Source organism: Erpetoichthys calabaricus, chromosome 2 (genome assembly GCF_900747795.2).
Source record: "Erpetoichthys calabaricus chromosome 2, fErpCal1.3, whole genome shotgun sequence".
In the NCBI taxonomy this organism is placed as follows: domain Eukaryota; kingdom Metazoa; phylum Chordata; class Cladistia; order Polypteriformes; family Polypteridae; genus Erpetoichthys; species Erpetoichthys calabaricus.
Window position 1 is genome coordinate 130,843,705 of NC_041395.2, and position 16,510 is coordinate 130,860,214.

Here is a 16,510-nt window from a genome sequence, read left to right on the forward strand (position 1 = left end):
TGTCAGGATAGCTCTCTCTCTTAACCATGATATGTCATTTTGGTGGAGATTTCGTAGATCGGGGTAAACATTTTGAAGAAGGCTTTGTAAGGTATTCATGATGAGACAGAGATTTGTAGGAATATTTATTTTACGATTTTCTTGTATGAAGGTGCCATCACCTATACTCATCAGAAGAGCAGAGAACTCCTCGGCTTTTTTGTCACCTTTCAAATGAACTCTCATGTTTATTTTTAAAGTAATAACATTGATTTGTGGCCATAGGTATGAAGATTTCAGAGATGCTTTAACTTCATCAGCGCGTGTTCCTCTGGGCACGACTGGTAGGGTTTGGCGGAAGTCTCCAGCCAGTAACACTGTCAAGCCTCCCATAAGTTTGTTGGTGTTTCAGATGTCTTGGAGGGTCCTGTCTAAAGCCTCAATACCTGCTCTATGTGCCATAGTGCATTCATCCCAGACAATAAGCTGACAATGTCGCAGCACTTCAGCCATGTTGCTCTGCTTTCATATGTTACACATGGGGGATTCAGTATGGTTGAGGTTCAGAGGCAGCTTGAAAGCTGAATGAGCAGTTCTGCCACCCTCTAGAAGAGTTGCAGCAATGCCAGAAGAAGCCACAGCTATGGCAATGTTACGTTTTGCTCAGATTTTTGCAAGGAGAAGGTTTATTAGGAATGTCTTACCAGTTCCTCCTGGAGCATCAAGGAAAAACACCGTGCCAGTGGCTGACGCAACGCTGCTCATGATTTGCTCATAAACTGACTTTTGGTCACTATTTAGCAAGTGCTCGTTATTTGTGACTATATTGGCCAATTGCGAGGTGTTGTAAGATGTCTCTTTCAAGTACTCGGGATTTGACGTAAGTTGTGCCAGTTCTGTTAAAGGTGAAGGCTAACCATAATGATGAAGAGATTGACCTCCAATACCAATTATGTAGTTTTCAAGCAACTGTAGACAGTTGTTATAGATCAAATTTAACCACTGGTAGACTTCTGTTCGTATATGATCTCTTTCAGTCTGTCTCCTAATATCTTCTGCTATGCTGTCTTTATGTTTTTCCCATAGGTTTAAGGGGTTTTCCATTTGGCAGAACACCAACATGACAGCAAACAGTTCACGGATCTTTTGAGGTGAGCGAGACAGAGCAGCTTCCTGTAGAGTCTCGTCCCAGTTGATATCGTCATGTAATAAACCGAGTGCCCTGCAGGCTGACTTATATGTCGGATGTAGGACACCATCAACTGTTCTGAGAGATTTGAAAGATGTGGGACCTGTGATTTTGTTGAGCAGCAGTCGAAGATGGTAGCATTCAGAGTTATTCGGGTGTACAGTGTAGACCCGTCCCAGTACATTATCCTTTTTCACTCCTGAATGTCCTGGTACAGGGTTGCCTTGTTTCCTTCGACGAAACATGTTGTTTGCCCACACATAATATGATGGAATTTCATTATAATAAAGTTCCATCCATCCATCCATTTTCCAACCCGCTGAATCCGAACACAGGGTCACGGGGGTCTGCTGGAGCCAATCCCAGCCAACACAGGGCACAAGGCAGGGAACCAATAATGGGCAGCGTGCCAACCCACCACAGTATAATGAAGTTGTTTTGCAAAATCATCATGTTTGCAAAGGTCAAAGAACGCTAAAAGGGTGGTTAGTGGTGGATTGTGTACTTTATCGGCAACGTTGCTTTCTATGAAATAAATTCTTTGTCCGTTCTCAAGATGCACAGCAAGATGAACGACCGGAGGGAAACGTTTGTGAATGGGAAAACAGAAAATGTGCCAGGCTGCTTCAGAGCTACCAATGTAACGACCAGCTTCGTATCAAGATATTTCGTCATTTTGATTTTGTATTGTAAATACTGCCTGGTCACTTCTCTTGTTAACATACTTGCAGATGTATTTGATTGATTTTACGGAACTGCAAAATTCGACATTGATGTGAGCATTGAAGAAGCGGGACAGCACAGGACTATAAGGGACCACCCATCTGTTGTTGATATCTACTCCTTTGATGTTAATTGTATGACCTCCATCAGCAGGTGCACGCCGGCGGTACTGAGGGTAACCATCCTCTCCGGTCTGAGTTTCTGAGATGAACGGACGCGGGTACTTCTTAGTGCATATTCTGTTGATCATGCAGGGTGAGTTGATATTATGAGGTCCACATGGGCCGTGAATCATGGTGGATTTTACTATTTTGTGTAGGGCAGGGTCAGTCTGTGGATCAGGAATTTCCGCACAGATGACTTGATCGATGAGAGCTGGTTTAATCCTATCCTTTAGCCACAATAGAATGTGTGCATGGGGAATACCTCGCTTTTGCCACTCTATGGTGTACATGTAGCAATTTGTACAGCCGAAAATGCTACTCTTCGTGAGCAAGTCTATCATTTTGCGAATCTTGAGATGAAATACACGACTGGTAAGGTCGTGGCGATCGTGAGGTTTTTGACGTGGAAGGAGAATTTCAGTGATGTCAGGCCATTTAGGATTGTAAGTAAATGTGATGAATAAGTCAGGGCGGCCATAAGGACGTACGTATGTCATTGCGTCTTGTGTACGCTCGTACATATAGCGAGGTCCTCCAGTGAAGGAAGATGGTAATATCACAGCTTGACCAAGTTCTATTAAATCAGTGTCGTTTTTGTCAATAGCATCTTTTAAGTGAACGTAATTTTCAGCTCGTAGTTTTTTCTGATTTAGTTTGATATAATTTAGTCTTTCGGATTCAATTTTTGTGTACATATCAACTAAAAACTGATTTAGTAAAGTTCAGAAGAAAAGGATAGTATTATCATGATGTTGTCTGATCATAAGCCGGTATGAATAGAAGTTTGCTGCAGAGACGGTTTTGTTCATAGGTAACTTACTGGTAGCATGAACTTGGGGTATAGACACAGAATAGCTGTCTTCACCATAGCAGAACATGAGAGGATATTGATGTGCATCATAGGATCTGTGGGTTTCCTTAATGCGTTGTAGTTTATTGTCTCTAGTTTTCAAGACAATATCTCTATTGTTGAATGTTTGCCCAACGATGACAACACCAACTTGATGAACTGTGGGTTTATTAAATCTGCCTTAGTGTGCATGTAATGGTTTTTTGTCTGCGTGAATGACAACTTTGAAGTCTTTGTCATCATATGAAATATTGTCCATTGTGGAGTGGAAGGCCTGGATGTAAGTGTTACAGTCATGGAGCATTTTTTGTAATTGCTTGACCAGGGGTATGTTAAGTCCAGAAAAATTAGTGCAGTGGATTTGTGCTTCCTTTTCAAGCTTATGTAAAGGAGTGAGAGAGACTTTACCACCATTACAGTACAAACCAGGAGTCTCGCATTTCCACTTCTGAACTTGACAATAGTCACAGTGAACATCCATGGATCCAATGTGTACTGTTTTGTCAGACTCATAATGTATGTTTGGGTCATACGCAAATCCACAATTGGCTTTTTTGAGCCAAACCTGTTGTTTTCGTATGAGCCGCTTTTCATTATTGGGATCGTATCTAGAAACAGAAGCTCTATTAACTTGTGGATTTGCCTCCATGTATTTAGCGACAGCGTCCCTATGAACTTGTGGATTCGCTTGCGAGTATTTAGCGACAGCGTCCCTATGAACTTGTGGATGTGCTTGCGAGTATTTAGCCACAGCGTCCCTATGAACTTGTGGATTTGCTTCTAAGTATTTAGCCACAGCGTGTTTATTAACTTGTGGATTTTTCTGCGAGTATTTGGCGGCAGCTGCATGAAGTTGCTTCCGTCTAGCTGCATCAGAAAATCTACCACGACGTCTGATACGCCTCCTTTTTACTGTGTTCTCACAGCTTGGATTGCTGCTGTCATAATCGGCTCGAGCTGGATTTGTTTTGAACTGACATTCGGTATGTGTCAATCGATATAAGCATACAACTGGCTTCATCAATTACTTTGCATCAATCTTTTGAGAGTTGAAATATTCATAAACATCAAAGTGTCCACCACTCAAATCGTCACCTGTGAATCTAAGATGTTTAAGAGGCATTGACGGTTCTCCAAAGGTGTAAAATATTTGGCCATTTCGGTACACTTGAAAGCGATAACCAAACAATTCAGCGGTAGCCATCAACTTACATGCAGAACCATAGGTGAAGGGCTCCTGTGTACTATAATTATCTCCTGTACCATCATCAGTCCACACTTTGAACCTGTCCCAGTCATTTAATACATAAGACACAATGTCCCTGCGGATATCAAAAGTGAGCCTGATATGTCTGTGCAATATGTAACACAGAGAATGGAAAAGGCAGGCGCCATCTCTGGGCATGGACACCACTCAGTAAGTGATAGTTCTTTGATTGATGGTGATCACCTCGATAGACATGTTAATAGGGGTACAGTTGGAAGAATAAAGGGAATGGGTACTTGATCAGTAAACAAAGTATAAAATACCTACACAATAACTATAACAATCGTAATAAACGAACAATAAAACAGTAGAGAACCGTGAAGCAAGGAGAAAGGACGGCCTTATATGGTGTTCGTTTATAACACAGCGAAGATGCTGTGTAAAGACCGCTTCACAAAAAAACTGCGGAGCGCCTTATATGGGCAGGCACTCAGGCAAAGAAAAGGATTCAAATAACTATAATTGTAATAAACGAACAAAACAACAGCAGAGAAGCCGCAGATTAAATAAAACAAATGGGTACCTGAACAGTAAACTAAGTGTAAAATACCTACACAATAACTATAACAATCTTAACAAATGAACAATAAAACAGCAGAGAACCCGTGGATTAAATAAAAAGGCTGATTCCTTGGCGAAGCAAGGAAAAAGGACAGCCTTATATGTCGTTCGTTTATAAAACAGTGGAGAAGCTGTGAAAATTCTGCTTCCTTGGCGAAGCAAGGAAAGGAATGAACACACCGCAGCGAAGAGTGCTGATTTCCGCAGCAGCCGCACTTATGATTATGGTAAGCACAGTCCGCAGCAGCCGCACTTATGAATATGCTAAGCACAGTCCTTCACCCGCGAATATTTACCTTATATGGGCAGGCACTCAATCATGTGGGAGGCGTCATGATGCAAGACGCAAGACACAACCGCCTCACACGGCGACCGAACTGCCCGCTATGGCCGTATACAGTATACGAAAGTAGGTTCCAGTTATGACCGTTACGCTTAGAATTTCGAAATGAAACCTGCCTAACTTTTGTAAGTAAGCTGTAAGGAATGAACCTGCCAAATTTCAGTCTTCCACCTACACAGGAAGTTGGAGAATTAGTGATGAGTCAGTCAGTCAGTCAGTGAGGGCTTTGCCTTTTATTAGTATAGACTAGCAAAATACCCGCGCTTCGCAGCGGAGAAGTACTGTGTTAAAGAGGTTATGTAAACATATATATACATAAACATACTGTATATACATAAATATATACATATACACATCCACATATATATACATATATCAACATATATATACACATACATATATATATATATATATATATATATACACACACACGCAGACACATATAAATATATATACATATACATATTTGTATATCTACATATATATACACATATATACATATATATACATATTTGTATATCTACATATATATAAACATATATACATATATATACATATTTGTATATGTACATACATACACATATATCTATCTATCTATCTATCTATCTATCTCTCTCTCTCTATATATATATATATATATATATATATATATATATATATATATACACACATATATATATATACACATACATATATATATATATATATATATATATATATATATATAGCTGATTACCCAGTGGATTCGCTGACTGAGTGCAAGAGAAAAAAATAAAATGTATGTATAAAATAAGTTTAATTGCCAAATTTATTTTTCCACAAATAAAGAGCACTTACAATAACATAGAAATCAATATAAACAACATTAACATCATTATCATTTGAGAATATGAAGTAATATATAAGAAGCACATTGCATATAAACATAAATTATTAAACAGTAAAATGTTCTTCTATAAAACACTACTGTGGCTATTCGTTTGTCTGTCCAGGATTTTAAATGAGCTGTAGCTCGCAAACCGTTTCACCTATTGACTTGAAATTTGGTACACAGATACTACGTCACGTCTACTATTCGCTTTCCCACACATATGAATACATATATATATATATATATACACATACATATACACACACATACACATATATACATATACATACATAGTGCGTTGCAACACGGGCTGCGATTGTTACATGGGAGGGAGAGGACAAATCACAGCTTCCCGCTTTCTAATCGGGCTTGTGATTGCTGCTTTGACGGATGCCCAGATCCCACAGTATTTCCCCTTAGGAGAGGCGTTAGGCAAGTGTAATTGAATAGCGGTGCTGCAAGTTATTACTCTTTTTATCTTTATTTTATTTTATTGTAGAATGAACTCACAGCTGCGCGCACCAGTGCGTGCGTGGCGGATGCGTACGGCTGACGTTTTCATTGTCTACCACCTTCGCTAATCATTCTTGAGGCAGATTGAAGAGTTAAGTGCCAGCTTAACTGAAAAATTAAAGAAAACATACTAAGTTTAAAAAAAAATCAGTTTTAACGGGTAAAGATGCCGACGAAAGAAGAGAAGCAGCGGGACGCTAGGGTCAAGAGCTGCTCATTAAGCAGCAAGCTCATCAACCTCTGAGCAAACGAATGGTAAACGTACAGAGAAAGAGGATAAATACTATGAATGGTCATGTCAAGTGTATTCACTCCACGTTATCGTGCAGTGCGCTGTTACTGGTATTTTGATAAAAGAATCTGAATAACATATAAGAAGCGTATAAATTATTAAACAGTAAAACATTAACATTTAAGAAGTAAAGATACATTGAGTACTACTGTAGTGCTTTCGGGTATAGTACATTTTTTGTTTGCCCATTGCATGCATAAATGTATACATTTTTTGGTGTACCTACCCAAGAACACGTGACATGACCCGGCAGTTAAAAATTTATCGCTCCAGCAATTTTAACTCTGTTACAAAGTCATCTAATATGGTATTGCAAACGGCAGCGGGAGCGTTTCTATAAACTCAATTTAAACTTACTGTTTACACCGTGCTTTGAAGATGCATAGTATGCGACACGTGTTTCGCCGTAATTGTGGGCTCATCAGGAGTACACAGTCACTGCACTCCCTTACGGGAATCGATCGTCGGACGTAGAGGCGAAGCCCCTAACGTTGTGCCACGGCGTGAGGTTCGTTCATTTGACAGCATATAGATCGGGGTAATTACATTGCAGGCATTCGTAGTCTGATTCACAATCTGATTGTATGGGTGGTTACCTACCAGGTAACGCTTGTGGTTGGTGAGCAAGTCGGCTAACTTCTGCCACGGTGCCCTCTTTCAGTTGCGAGAAGCAGATCATACAATGGTTGAAATAGTTTAATATATATAGCAAAATCACCGCGCTTCGCAGGGGCGAATATGGTATTGCAAACGGCAGCGTTTCTATAAACTTAAAGTTACGGTTTATACCGTGCCTTGTTTCATATTCTTTTCCTACCTTATCAATTGTGTAATGTGTTTTTTGAACAGGTTTGATTCATGGAAGAGATCACTCCTGCTGCGTTCAGTCACTTCACGTGAGCCACTGTCTTGTGTGATGTTGCGATGTCCACGGGTTTATTTAATGTTAGCTAAGACCCGGCAGTTAAAAGTTTCTCGCTACAGCAATTTTAACTCTGTTACAAAGTGATGCAAACTCTCGTTTATACCTCGTGTCTTCTCATTAAACTTGTATCTCGCGAATATGGCATTGCAAACGGCAGCGGGAGCGTTTCTATAAAGTTAAGGTTACGGTTTACACCGTGCTTTTTTATACCTCGTGTCTTCTCATTAAACTTGTATCTCGCGAATATGGTATTGCAAACGGCAGCGGGAGCGGTTCTATAAAGTTAATTTAGACTTACGGTTTACACCGTGCTTTTTTATACCTCGTGTCTTATGAAGATGCTTGTATGCGTCACTCACTCGCTTCTTATTGTTTCGCTGCCTTGTCAATTGTGTAATGAATGTTTTCTTCTGTGCTCTTTGGGGCTCCTCCTTCTTTTCTACGTACTGAGTTCACAGTCAGTTCACGTGATTACGTGGGAGGCGTGATGACGCGACACGCAACTCAGTCTCCTACGGCCATCTTGCTGCCTACCATTACAGTATATGGACAAAAAAGAGGTTCCAGTTATGACCATTACGCGTATAATTTTGAAATGAAAACTGCCTAACTTTTGTAAGTAAGCTGTAAGGAATGAGCCTGCCAAATTTCAGCCTTCCACCTACACGGGAAGTTGGAGAATTAGTGATGAGTGAGTCAGTGAGTCAGTCAGTCAGTCAGTGAGGGCTTTGCCTTTTATTATTATAGATTATAGAATAAAAACATACATTTGATTTGAGTGTCTAACAGCCTATGTAAATGTATGGTGCTTGTAAAGGTTAATGGACCTTGGTTGGAAACAGTTGCTCATCAACAGTAATATACTGCCCTGGGTTGTAACTCAAAATACAGTTTTCGACAAAACGTTGCCTGATGTCTGAGATCACAGAAAATCTGTTGTTTTTCACATGTTCTGCACAGGTGTCTTTGTTGTCAAAGTGGAAATGCCACATGACAGTCATGTCATCAACTCAGAGAGGTAGAGGCAAGTTCGTTGTACCATGTGAATGTGACTGAGAGAATAAATCTGAATGATAAAAAAAGCTAACTTTTAGCAAAGATTTAGACCAGGTGTTACAGACTCAAATCAAATGTATGTTTTTATTATATAATAATAATAATAATAATAATAATAGCAGCAATAGAGCTGGGCTTGAGCCTGCAACGTTTTGATAACAAGGCAGCAGATCTTAACTCTGCACTTGCCAAGCAAATATGTTGGCTTTGTGTTGATTGATATTTGGGCCTGGGTTTTCACACATTGACAGCAACATGTAAATTTGAATTTTGCGACCAACTTCAGCTGCGTTTTTGGGGGGAGATGGGATAGCAGGCTACATGCTGCCAGTGCTGATTGACACATTTGCAAAACAAAGATGCTGATGAAGACATGTGAAGGAATTTAAGGTGGCCTGACATTACTACCTTTTTCGTAGGTTACAGGGATTCTAGTGTTAAGCAATATTTGTTAACCCCTAACTAGTTTTGAGAGAAACCATAGAGTTTTGCTTCACAGACAGTTTCAATATATACGAAAGATGTCACTAAAATGAGGTTTTGAGTATGTTTAAGATTTTGGGGGTGGAAAGGAAGGAATATTGATCTCTAAGGGTATTTCTGCAGCCAAAACCACAGTCTTGGCACCTTTCTGGATTTACAGGCCAAACCCTGTTTCATGGGTTTTGAGGGCAAGGCTTATGTAGAGTTTGAGAAATCTATCTTTTGTGAGCCTTAAGATCACAACAAGCAATAACTGCATGGTTTTACTTAAGTCCTGAAATTATGTAAGTCACTCCATGTAGTGTCAGCTAAAAGGAGCAGAAACTAAATCCAGACTAGGAGCAGATGCAGACAGAAATGAATCTAGAAATTCCACTTCATTACAAAGATATGAGGTAGATTCTTAGGTGTACATAAGTCCTAACTTTTGGGTAAAAGTTGATGCATGAGTTTGCACATCAATACTTTCTACAGTTACTCATCTTACTGACATGGACAATAAGAAGCCCTGAAGGTAAGATAGCAGACTGTCATCCTATTGTAATGATACTACCTTATGAGATGGTTAGGGAACATATGTTGGGCCTCATTGACTACTGATTTATACCTTGTTTCAGCAGTTCTCCTTCTAGAAACGTTTAATTTTATTTTCTTTAATAATTTACTTGGTCTGGGGTGTGTGGAAGAGTTGAAAAGATTATTCTTAATTTCTTATAGTGGTTAAATATGTCTGTATTATTTATGTGTAAACTGATCTCTTGTTAGAACCTGAAATAGATTCTAATAGCATTTGATAACAAATAAATTGCATTTGTCTGTGACAGACAGCTGTATAAAGTTCACTTTTTAACAACTCAGCAGAATTTTGAGTGTAATTGAACTTTGATAGAAACATGTCTTGTTACGATTTGAAAAGGCAATTTTGTGGGCAGCCTGGTTGATCAGGAAACCCTATAAAAACCCTTAGTCTGGGCAAAATCCAGACACCCAGGCATATGTCAAGTTCTGTCCAAGTGTCTCAATTCTACATGTAGTATTATAAATAAATTGCATTTGTGTGAGCTAAATTATTGATTTTTTCAACAGGTGAGGCCAGATTTTATGTGTGTAGAGTGGCGGGCCGTCAGGGCCTGCAAGGCCTTCTCTGCTGGCCTAAAAAAATATCTGAATCACAAACTGATGTTAATTATATTTTGTCCATGAATACTTATTATATAATTACAAATAGTCTGTCCGCTTCCTTTCAAAGCTTTTCCGATGGTTGTGCTGCTTCCAGACATGTATTTTCGTATTAAAGCATTTAACCAATCACATTTCAGCCATCATTTGTTGCCAGGCAGGGTCAAAGTCAAAGAAGTCTGCCCGGAGGCCTTCACAATCCGTTCTGCAGGCCCACTAACACAAAATAAATGTCGATTAAACTGTTGCTTCAACCAATCAGATTTTGAGTTGGTTTCACTGGGGCCCTCTAGCAGGCATACGGCAATGTCACCGTATTCAGACCCGTTGATTGGATAGGATGGTGCGGATGGTGTAATAGAAAAATCTGAATGAGAGCATCATGGGGCATCTGTACACATTGGTATGTTTGGCGGTGACCATTCCCGTGTCCACTGATTCTGTCGAGCGGACATTTTTAGCCCTAAAGCGAATTAAAACTTATGCCAGAAATATGACAGGGCAGGTTCGACTTTCAGCATTAGCTTCGATGGCGATAGAAAGGGACTTCATAATGGAACTGAAGTGCACGGATAATCTGTACGACAGAGTAATTGAACTGTTTTTGAGGAAAGAGAGGAGGACGGATTTTGTTTACAAATAACACAAATTTTTGGTGAGTAAAATGTTGCGATTTTCCTAAATAATATTGCAAGTTTATGAGTTATTATTGATGTTTTTTATGTGTGTCGCGGGCTGTAGCTGCAGTAGAAAGGAACTTGTTCATCCCTGGTTTGTCTATTCAATAAAGGCATTTATTGTGGCTACAGGAGTTATCTATCTGCGATGCAATGGCTCTTTATACTGTATTTCTGCATATTAAGATGGTTTTTATAACCATAAATTAGTTTTTGAGGGGCGGGTTGATTCAGACGGAGCACTACTGAAGGCCTAGGTGTGAAATGCATGGTCTGCTTTTAGTCACCACACATGTGCAGGTGATTGTAGAAAGTCTGGGTGTGTGACTGAGTGTGCTATTCAATGCATTGGCAGCCCTGTGTTGGGCAAGTTTTGATTGGTTTTGATAGAAACCAATATGAGCTCCCAGAGTAAAGAGCTGAAACTGATGTCTTTCTTGAAATGTTAAAAAAAGGCAGCAATTGAAGAACCAGAGAATCAGCACTTGCAGTGTAATGAATTCTACTTAATTTCTTCTTCAAGGTTTAAATAATCGTAATATATCTGTTTGTTCAGATGGCACTTTTGTCTTTTTGCTCTGCAACTAACCTTATTAGAAGACAAGTTGATGGAAGTGAAAGTCAGTACTCCAGTCTCTGCCTACAAAGCCAATTGCTAAGTTTATATTTACAAACCTTTATAAACAAATTCTTAAGATTAATAAGCTTGAAGGATGTGTCATTTTCTGGAAAGCACCATGTTTAGAACATCAGGAAGAAAACGATTAAAAAGAAAATTTCTTATGAAAATGAAGCAGAACTCAGGGAAACCTGCATATTTGACTTTCATTAGAAAGTTGTGACAGCAATACATGTCTGTTTAATATTCTTACAAAAATATAATTTGTTGTATATTCAGTTACTAAAGAGTGAAAGTAAAAACAACCTAATATATTCAAACATTTATTTAATATTGCATCCATCAGAGTAAGCCCCCTCACAAGGCAATTTCACAAAAAAAAGCACAAAAGCATGATAAAACACAGTGGAATTGTCATAAGTCTATGTCAGTGTGACAGAGGCCTGGAAACAGAAAAATAATCTTAGTTTAGTTAGGAGATGAGTAACATGAAAAGCTGTTAGTACAGCAAAGTCTGAATTATCTCAGCTAGGTTTTGTGGATCTGATTTTGAAAGAATTACAAACAAGAAATGCAAGAATGAAAAGAGCACAATTTAAATATTATGATTAATGGAGTCAGAAAATAAGAGAGTCACAGAAATTAATTCAGAAATAAATATTAAATCAGGGCTTATTTATCTAATAAATTCACATCTTTTGTATTTTGTAATATTATTTAAATAAAATCATTACCTGCTGATTCATGTTAGAAGATAACTTAATTTGTGCAATACCTGAACATCCTCACTTATTTTCAGGCTATAAGCAACTTGTGAGATGCACATGCACTAATATATTTATAAATCATTTGCCTATCAATATTTTACATTTTATGTGACCAGGCAAGCAAATACAACTCATCTGTTAAAATCTTCCCATTTTCATACAGTACCTTTTCCTTTGATTAAAATATTCTTAAAGTGATTTTTGAGGCATTTTTTCCATCATGAATTTCTTGGTATTTTTCTCAGGCTTCAGCAAAACAATGTAACATTTAGGTGCAAAAATGCAAAACAGTAAACCAAAGCTAGAGGCCAAAATGGCAAAGATTTCCACAGCAACTGTGTACTTTCCAGGTGAACTAATGTAAGCTGGAATAAATGTGATCCAGACGGCACAGAATATCAGCATGCTGAAAGTGATAAACTTAGCTTCATTGAAGTTATCTGGTAGCTTACGAGCTAAAAAAGCTAGAATAAAGCAAAACGTTGAAAGAATGCCAATGTAACCTAAGACAACGTAAAATGCAACTGAAGATCCAACATTACATTCCAAAATGATTTTATCTTTAGAATATTCCATGTTTCTATCTGGGTATGGTGATGACACTGTCAGCCAACCAATGCAGATCAAGACCTGCAAAAATGTGCATGCAAACACACTCATTCTCTGCTGGAAAGGGCCAAACCATTTCATAATGTTAGTGCCAGGGACTGTGGCTCTAAATGCCATCAACACTACTATAGTTTTTCCTAAAACACATGACAGGCACAAGACAAACGTAATCCCAAAGGCTGTATGACGCAGCATGCAGGACCAGCTGGATGGCTTGCCAATGAATGTAATTGAGCAAAGGAAACAGAGAGTTAATGACAACAAGAGAAGAAAACTTAATTCTGAGTTATTGGCTTTAACAATGGGAGTATGTCTGTGCTGAAAAAATATCAAAGCTACAGCAACAGTTATACTGGCACCACTTAAAGAAAAAAGTACTAAAATAATCCCAAGTACATCTTCATAGGAGAGGAATTCAAAAATCTTCTCATTGCATTGATCTTTTGCCATATTCGGCCAGTATTCCAGAGGACACTGAATGCATTCTGTGGAATCTGAAAGAATGGAATAATTATTAGTCAATTGGTAATTGCATCATTAAAACAACACGGGTTGCAATGGATAACATTGCAAAGATGACAGATTTAAATTCAGCCTGGAGTGATATAAGTGTGAAATCCAAATGCTTTTATTGTTTTCACATACAAAAAAATTACATTTCCTTCCGCATGCTTTTAACTTGGTTGGTATGTTTAAATTTTTCTTCTTTCTTTTTCGTGCTGTGTTTGATGTAGCAGAGACCATTTCTGGTTTGGTTTATGCTGGTTCCTTCGTTTTGCATATGTACACTCATCAAATCTCCCAGCCATTGTCTCTGTTCCAGCTGATTGCTCTTTAAATGACGAATGCTTTTAAACACTGATGGTCAAAAATATGCTTGAAGAATAAAATGACAATGTACTTTTTGTATCCAAAATAAATAAATAAATAAAGGAACAATACTGAGAAATGGTGCTAAACTTACTAAAATGAAATAAAAAATGAGACAAAAAATTAAACAACTGTCTTAGTACCAAAAATCCAGGTAAATCCAATCGTCCTTTTCTCTTACTACAAAAATGCTTTTGTTTAAAATGGTGCTTTATCAAAAATTGTTACGGTTAAGCTTACTTGTAAGTTCTAAAATAAAATCTTATAGTATGATTTAGTATTACCCTACTTGTTACTGTATTTACAATGCTAAGAATTACTTATTAGTACTAAAAATGACAAATCAGGTATTTAGATGCCCCCCCCCACCCCAATTCTCTAATTTTACTGAAATTCTAAGCTGAAATTTTGTTATCTGACATTTTTATTTCAAACAATTGAAATTAGTTTGCATAGTTAATGAACATTATGTTAGTAGAAAAAGGAAAAATACTGCTTGCATACAGTGAGTAGAGAAAAGAATCACCCGCTTCAAAATTTTTACTTTTGTTCCTTTGCAGTCTGAAGACATACACAAAAAATATTTCTCCAGATGTACGTATTTAGTCAATGCAGCTTATAACTGCCAAGTGAAAGATGCAATAGCAACAGTTCAGGGAAAAAAAATTAAAAATTAAAAACCAGAATCACTGAGATGGTTAAAGGATCACCCCCTGTTGTCAGTACTTTGTGGAACCATCAACCTTTTGCTTACAGTCAATCTTTCTGGATACTAATTATCAAACATAAGGCAAAACTAGCTCTGGAGTGGCTCAATGGCATACAGTAAAGGTGAATGACAACAGTCCAGTTTTGAATCTGTGGCACTATTTGAAAATTGAAGTGCATAACTGTGAAAAACCTTGAGCAAATCTGCCCAGAAGAATGGACCTAAATCATTCCAGAACAAAGTACACATCTAGTGCTAAAAAGCCCAAAAGATTTTCTTCTGCAAACAACATATTTCCTTTTTAACACTAGAATTACCAAAGCCTACGAAAAAACTCATAATCCTGGCCCACCTTAAATCCCTTTGCACCTCTCCATCAACATCTTTTGTTTTACAAATTTGTCAATTAGCACAAGCAGCAAGCAGCCTGCTTTCCCATCCCCTGCCCTGATGGAGCTCAACTCTCCCAGCTCAAGCCAAGGCTTGTGTGTGAGGTTCCTGGGGTTGTATAGGGTAAATAATACAGTATATCATTATTTGGAATACATGCATTTCATGTGTGTTCCGTGTCTACAAAGATCTGGGTAAGTGTAGGATGAAAGGGAATGTGAGGCAAGAAATGCTGAACACATACCTAAAGCAGAAACTTTTTCCATGTTACACTAATAATGACATGAACTATATATGGTGTGAAGACTTTAATGCGAATATCAAATAAACACGTGTGCTTTTATTCAAGAATATAACCAAAGAAAAAAAATTTTGATTAACATGTTGCTGTCAATGAATTAAAAACCCAAGCTCAAATGTCATTTGACAGGGAGCTTACACGTATTCTTGAATGATGCAGAGGTAAGAACTGCTGCCTTATAACCTGAAGGTCCCAGGTCTGAAACTAGGCACTCTGTGTTTTGAGTAGTGAGCTGCTATTATTATTATTATCTACAGTGATCCCTCGCTATATCGCGCTTCGCCTTTCGCGGCTTCACTCCATCGCGGATTTTATATGTAAGCATATTTAAATATATATCGCGGATTTTTCGCTGCTTCGCGGGTTTCTGCGGACAATGGATCTTTTAATTTCTGGTACATGCTTCCTCAGTTGGTTTGCCCAGTTGATTTCATTGGCAGATGGCTGAGAAGCTATCCAGCTTACTTTCTCTCTTCCTCTCTCTCTCTCTCTCTCTTGCGCTGACGTAGGGGGGTGTGAGCAGGGGGGCTGTGTGCAGCTGCTTCCTGAAGGACAGGCTGCACGGAGCTTCGCATACTTAAAAGCTCAAAGGGCACGTATTGATTTTCTGTGGCTCTCTCTCTCTCTCTTCCTGCTCCTGACAGAGGGGGTGTGAGCTGCCGCCTTCAACAGCTTTGTACCGGCGGTGCTTCGCATACTTAAAAGCCAAAAAGCCGTATTGATTTTTTTTTTGACTGCTTGCTTTGCACTCCTTTGAAAAGGAAGATATGTTTGCATTCTTTTAATTGTGAGACAGAACTGTCATCTCTGTCTTGTCAAGGAGCACAGTTTAAACTTTTGAAAAAGAGACAAATGTTTGTTTGCAGTGTTTGAATAATGTTCCTGTCTCTCTACAACCTCCTGTGTTTCTGCGCAAATCTGTGACCCAAGCATGACAATATAAAAATAACCATATAAACATATGGTTTCTACTTCGCGGATTTTCCTATTTCGCGGGTGGCTCTGGAACGCAACCCCCGCGATGGAGGAGGGATTACTGTATACTAATAAAAGGCAAAGCCCTCACTCACTGACTGACTGACTGACTGACTGACTGACTCATCACTAATTCTCCAACTTCCCGTGTAGGTAGAAGGCTGAAATTTGGCAGGCTCATTCCTTACAGCTTACTTA

At 38.5% G+C, this 16,510-nt stretch overlaps 1 protein-coding gene across 1 annotated transcript in view; it reads right to left on the bottom strand.

Moving 5' to 3' along the window:
• Window positions 1–12,579: 12,579 nt before the first annotated feature.
• LOC114669566 (extracellular calcium-sensing receptor-like) overlaps window positions 12,580–16,510 on the bottom strand; it is a 13,071-nt gene continuing 9,140 nt past the window's right edge. The window contains exon 6 of the mRNA XM_051922871.1: window positions 12,580–13,561. Within this exon, the coding sequence (XP_051778831.1) occupies window positions 12,648–13,561 (914 nt within the window). The 3' untranslated portion in view covers window positions 12,580–12,647. The remainder of the gene's footprint in view (window positions 13,562–16,510) is intronic.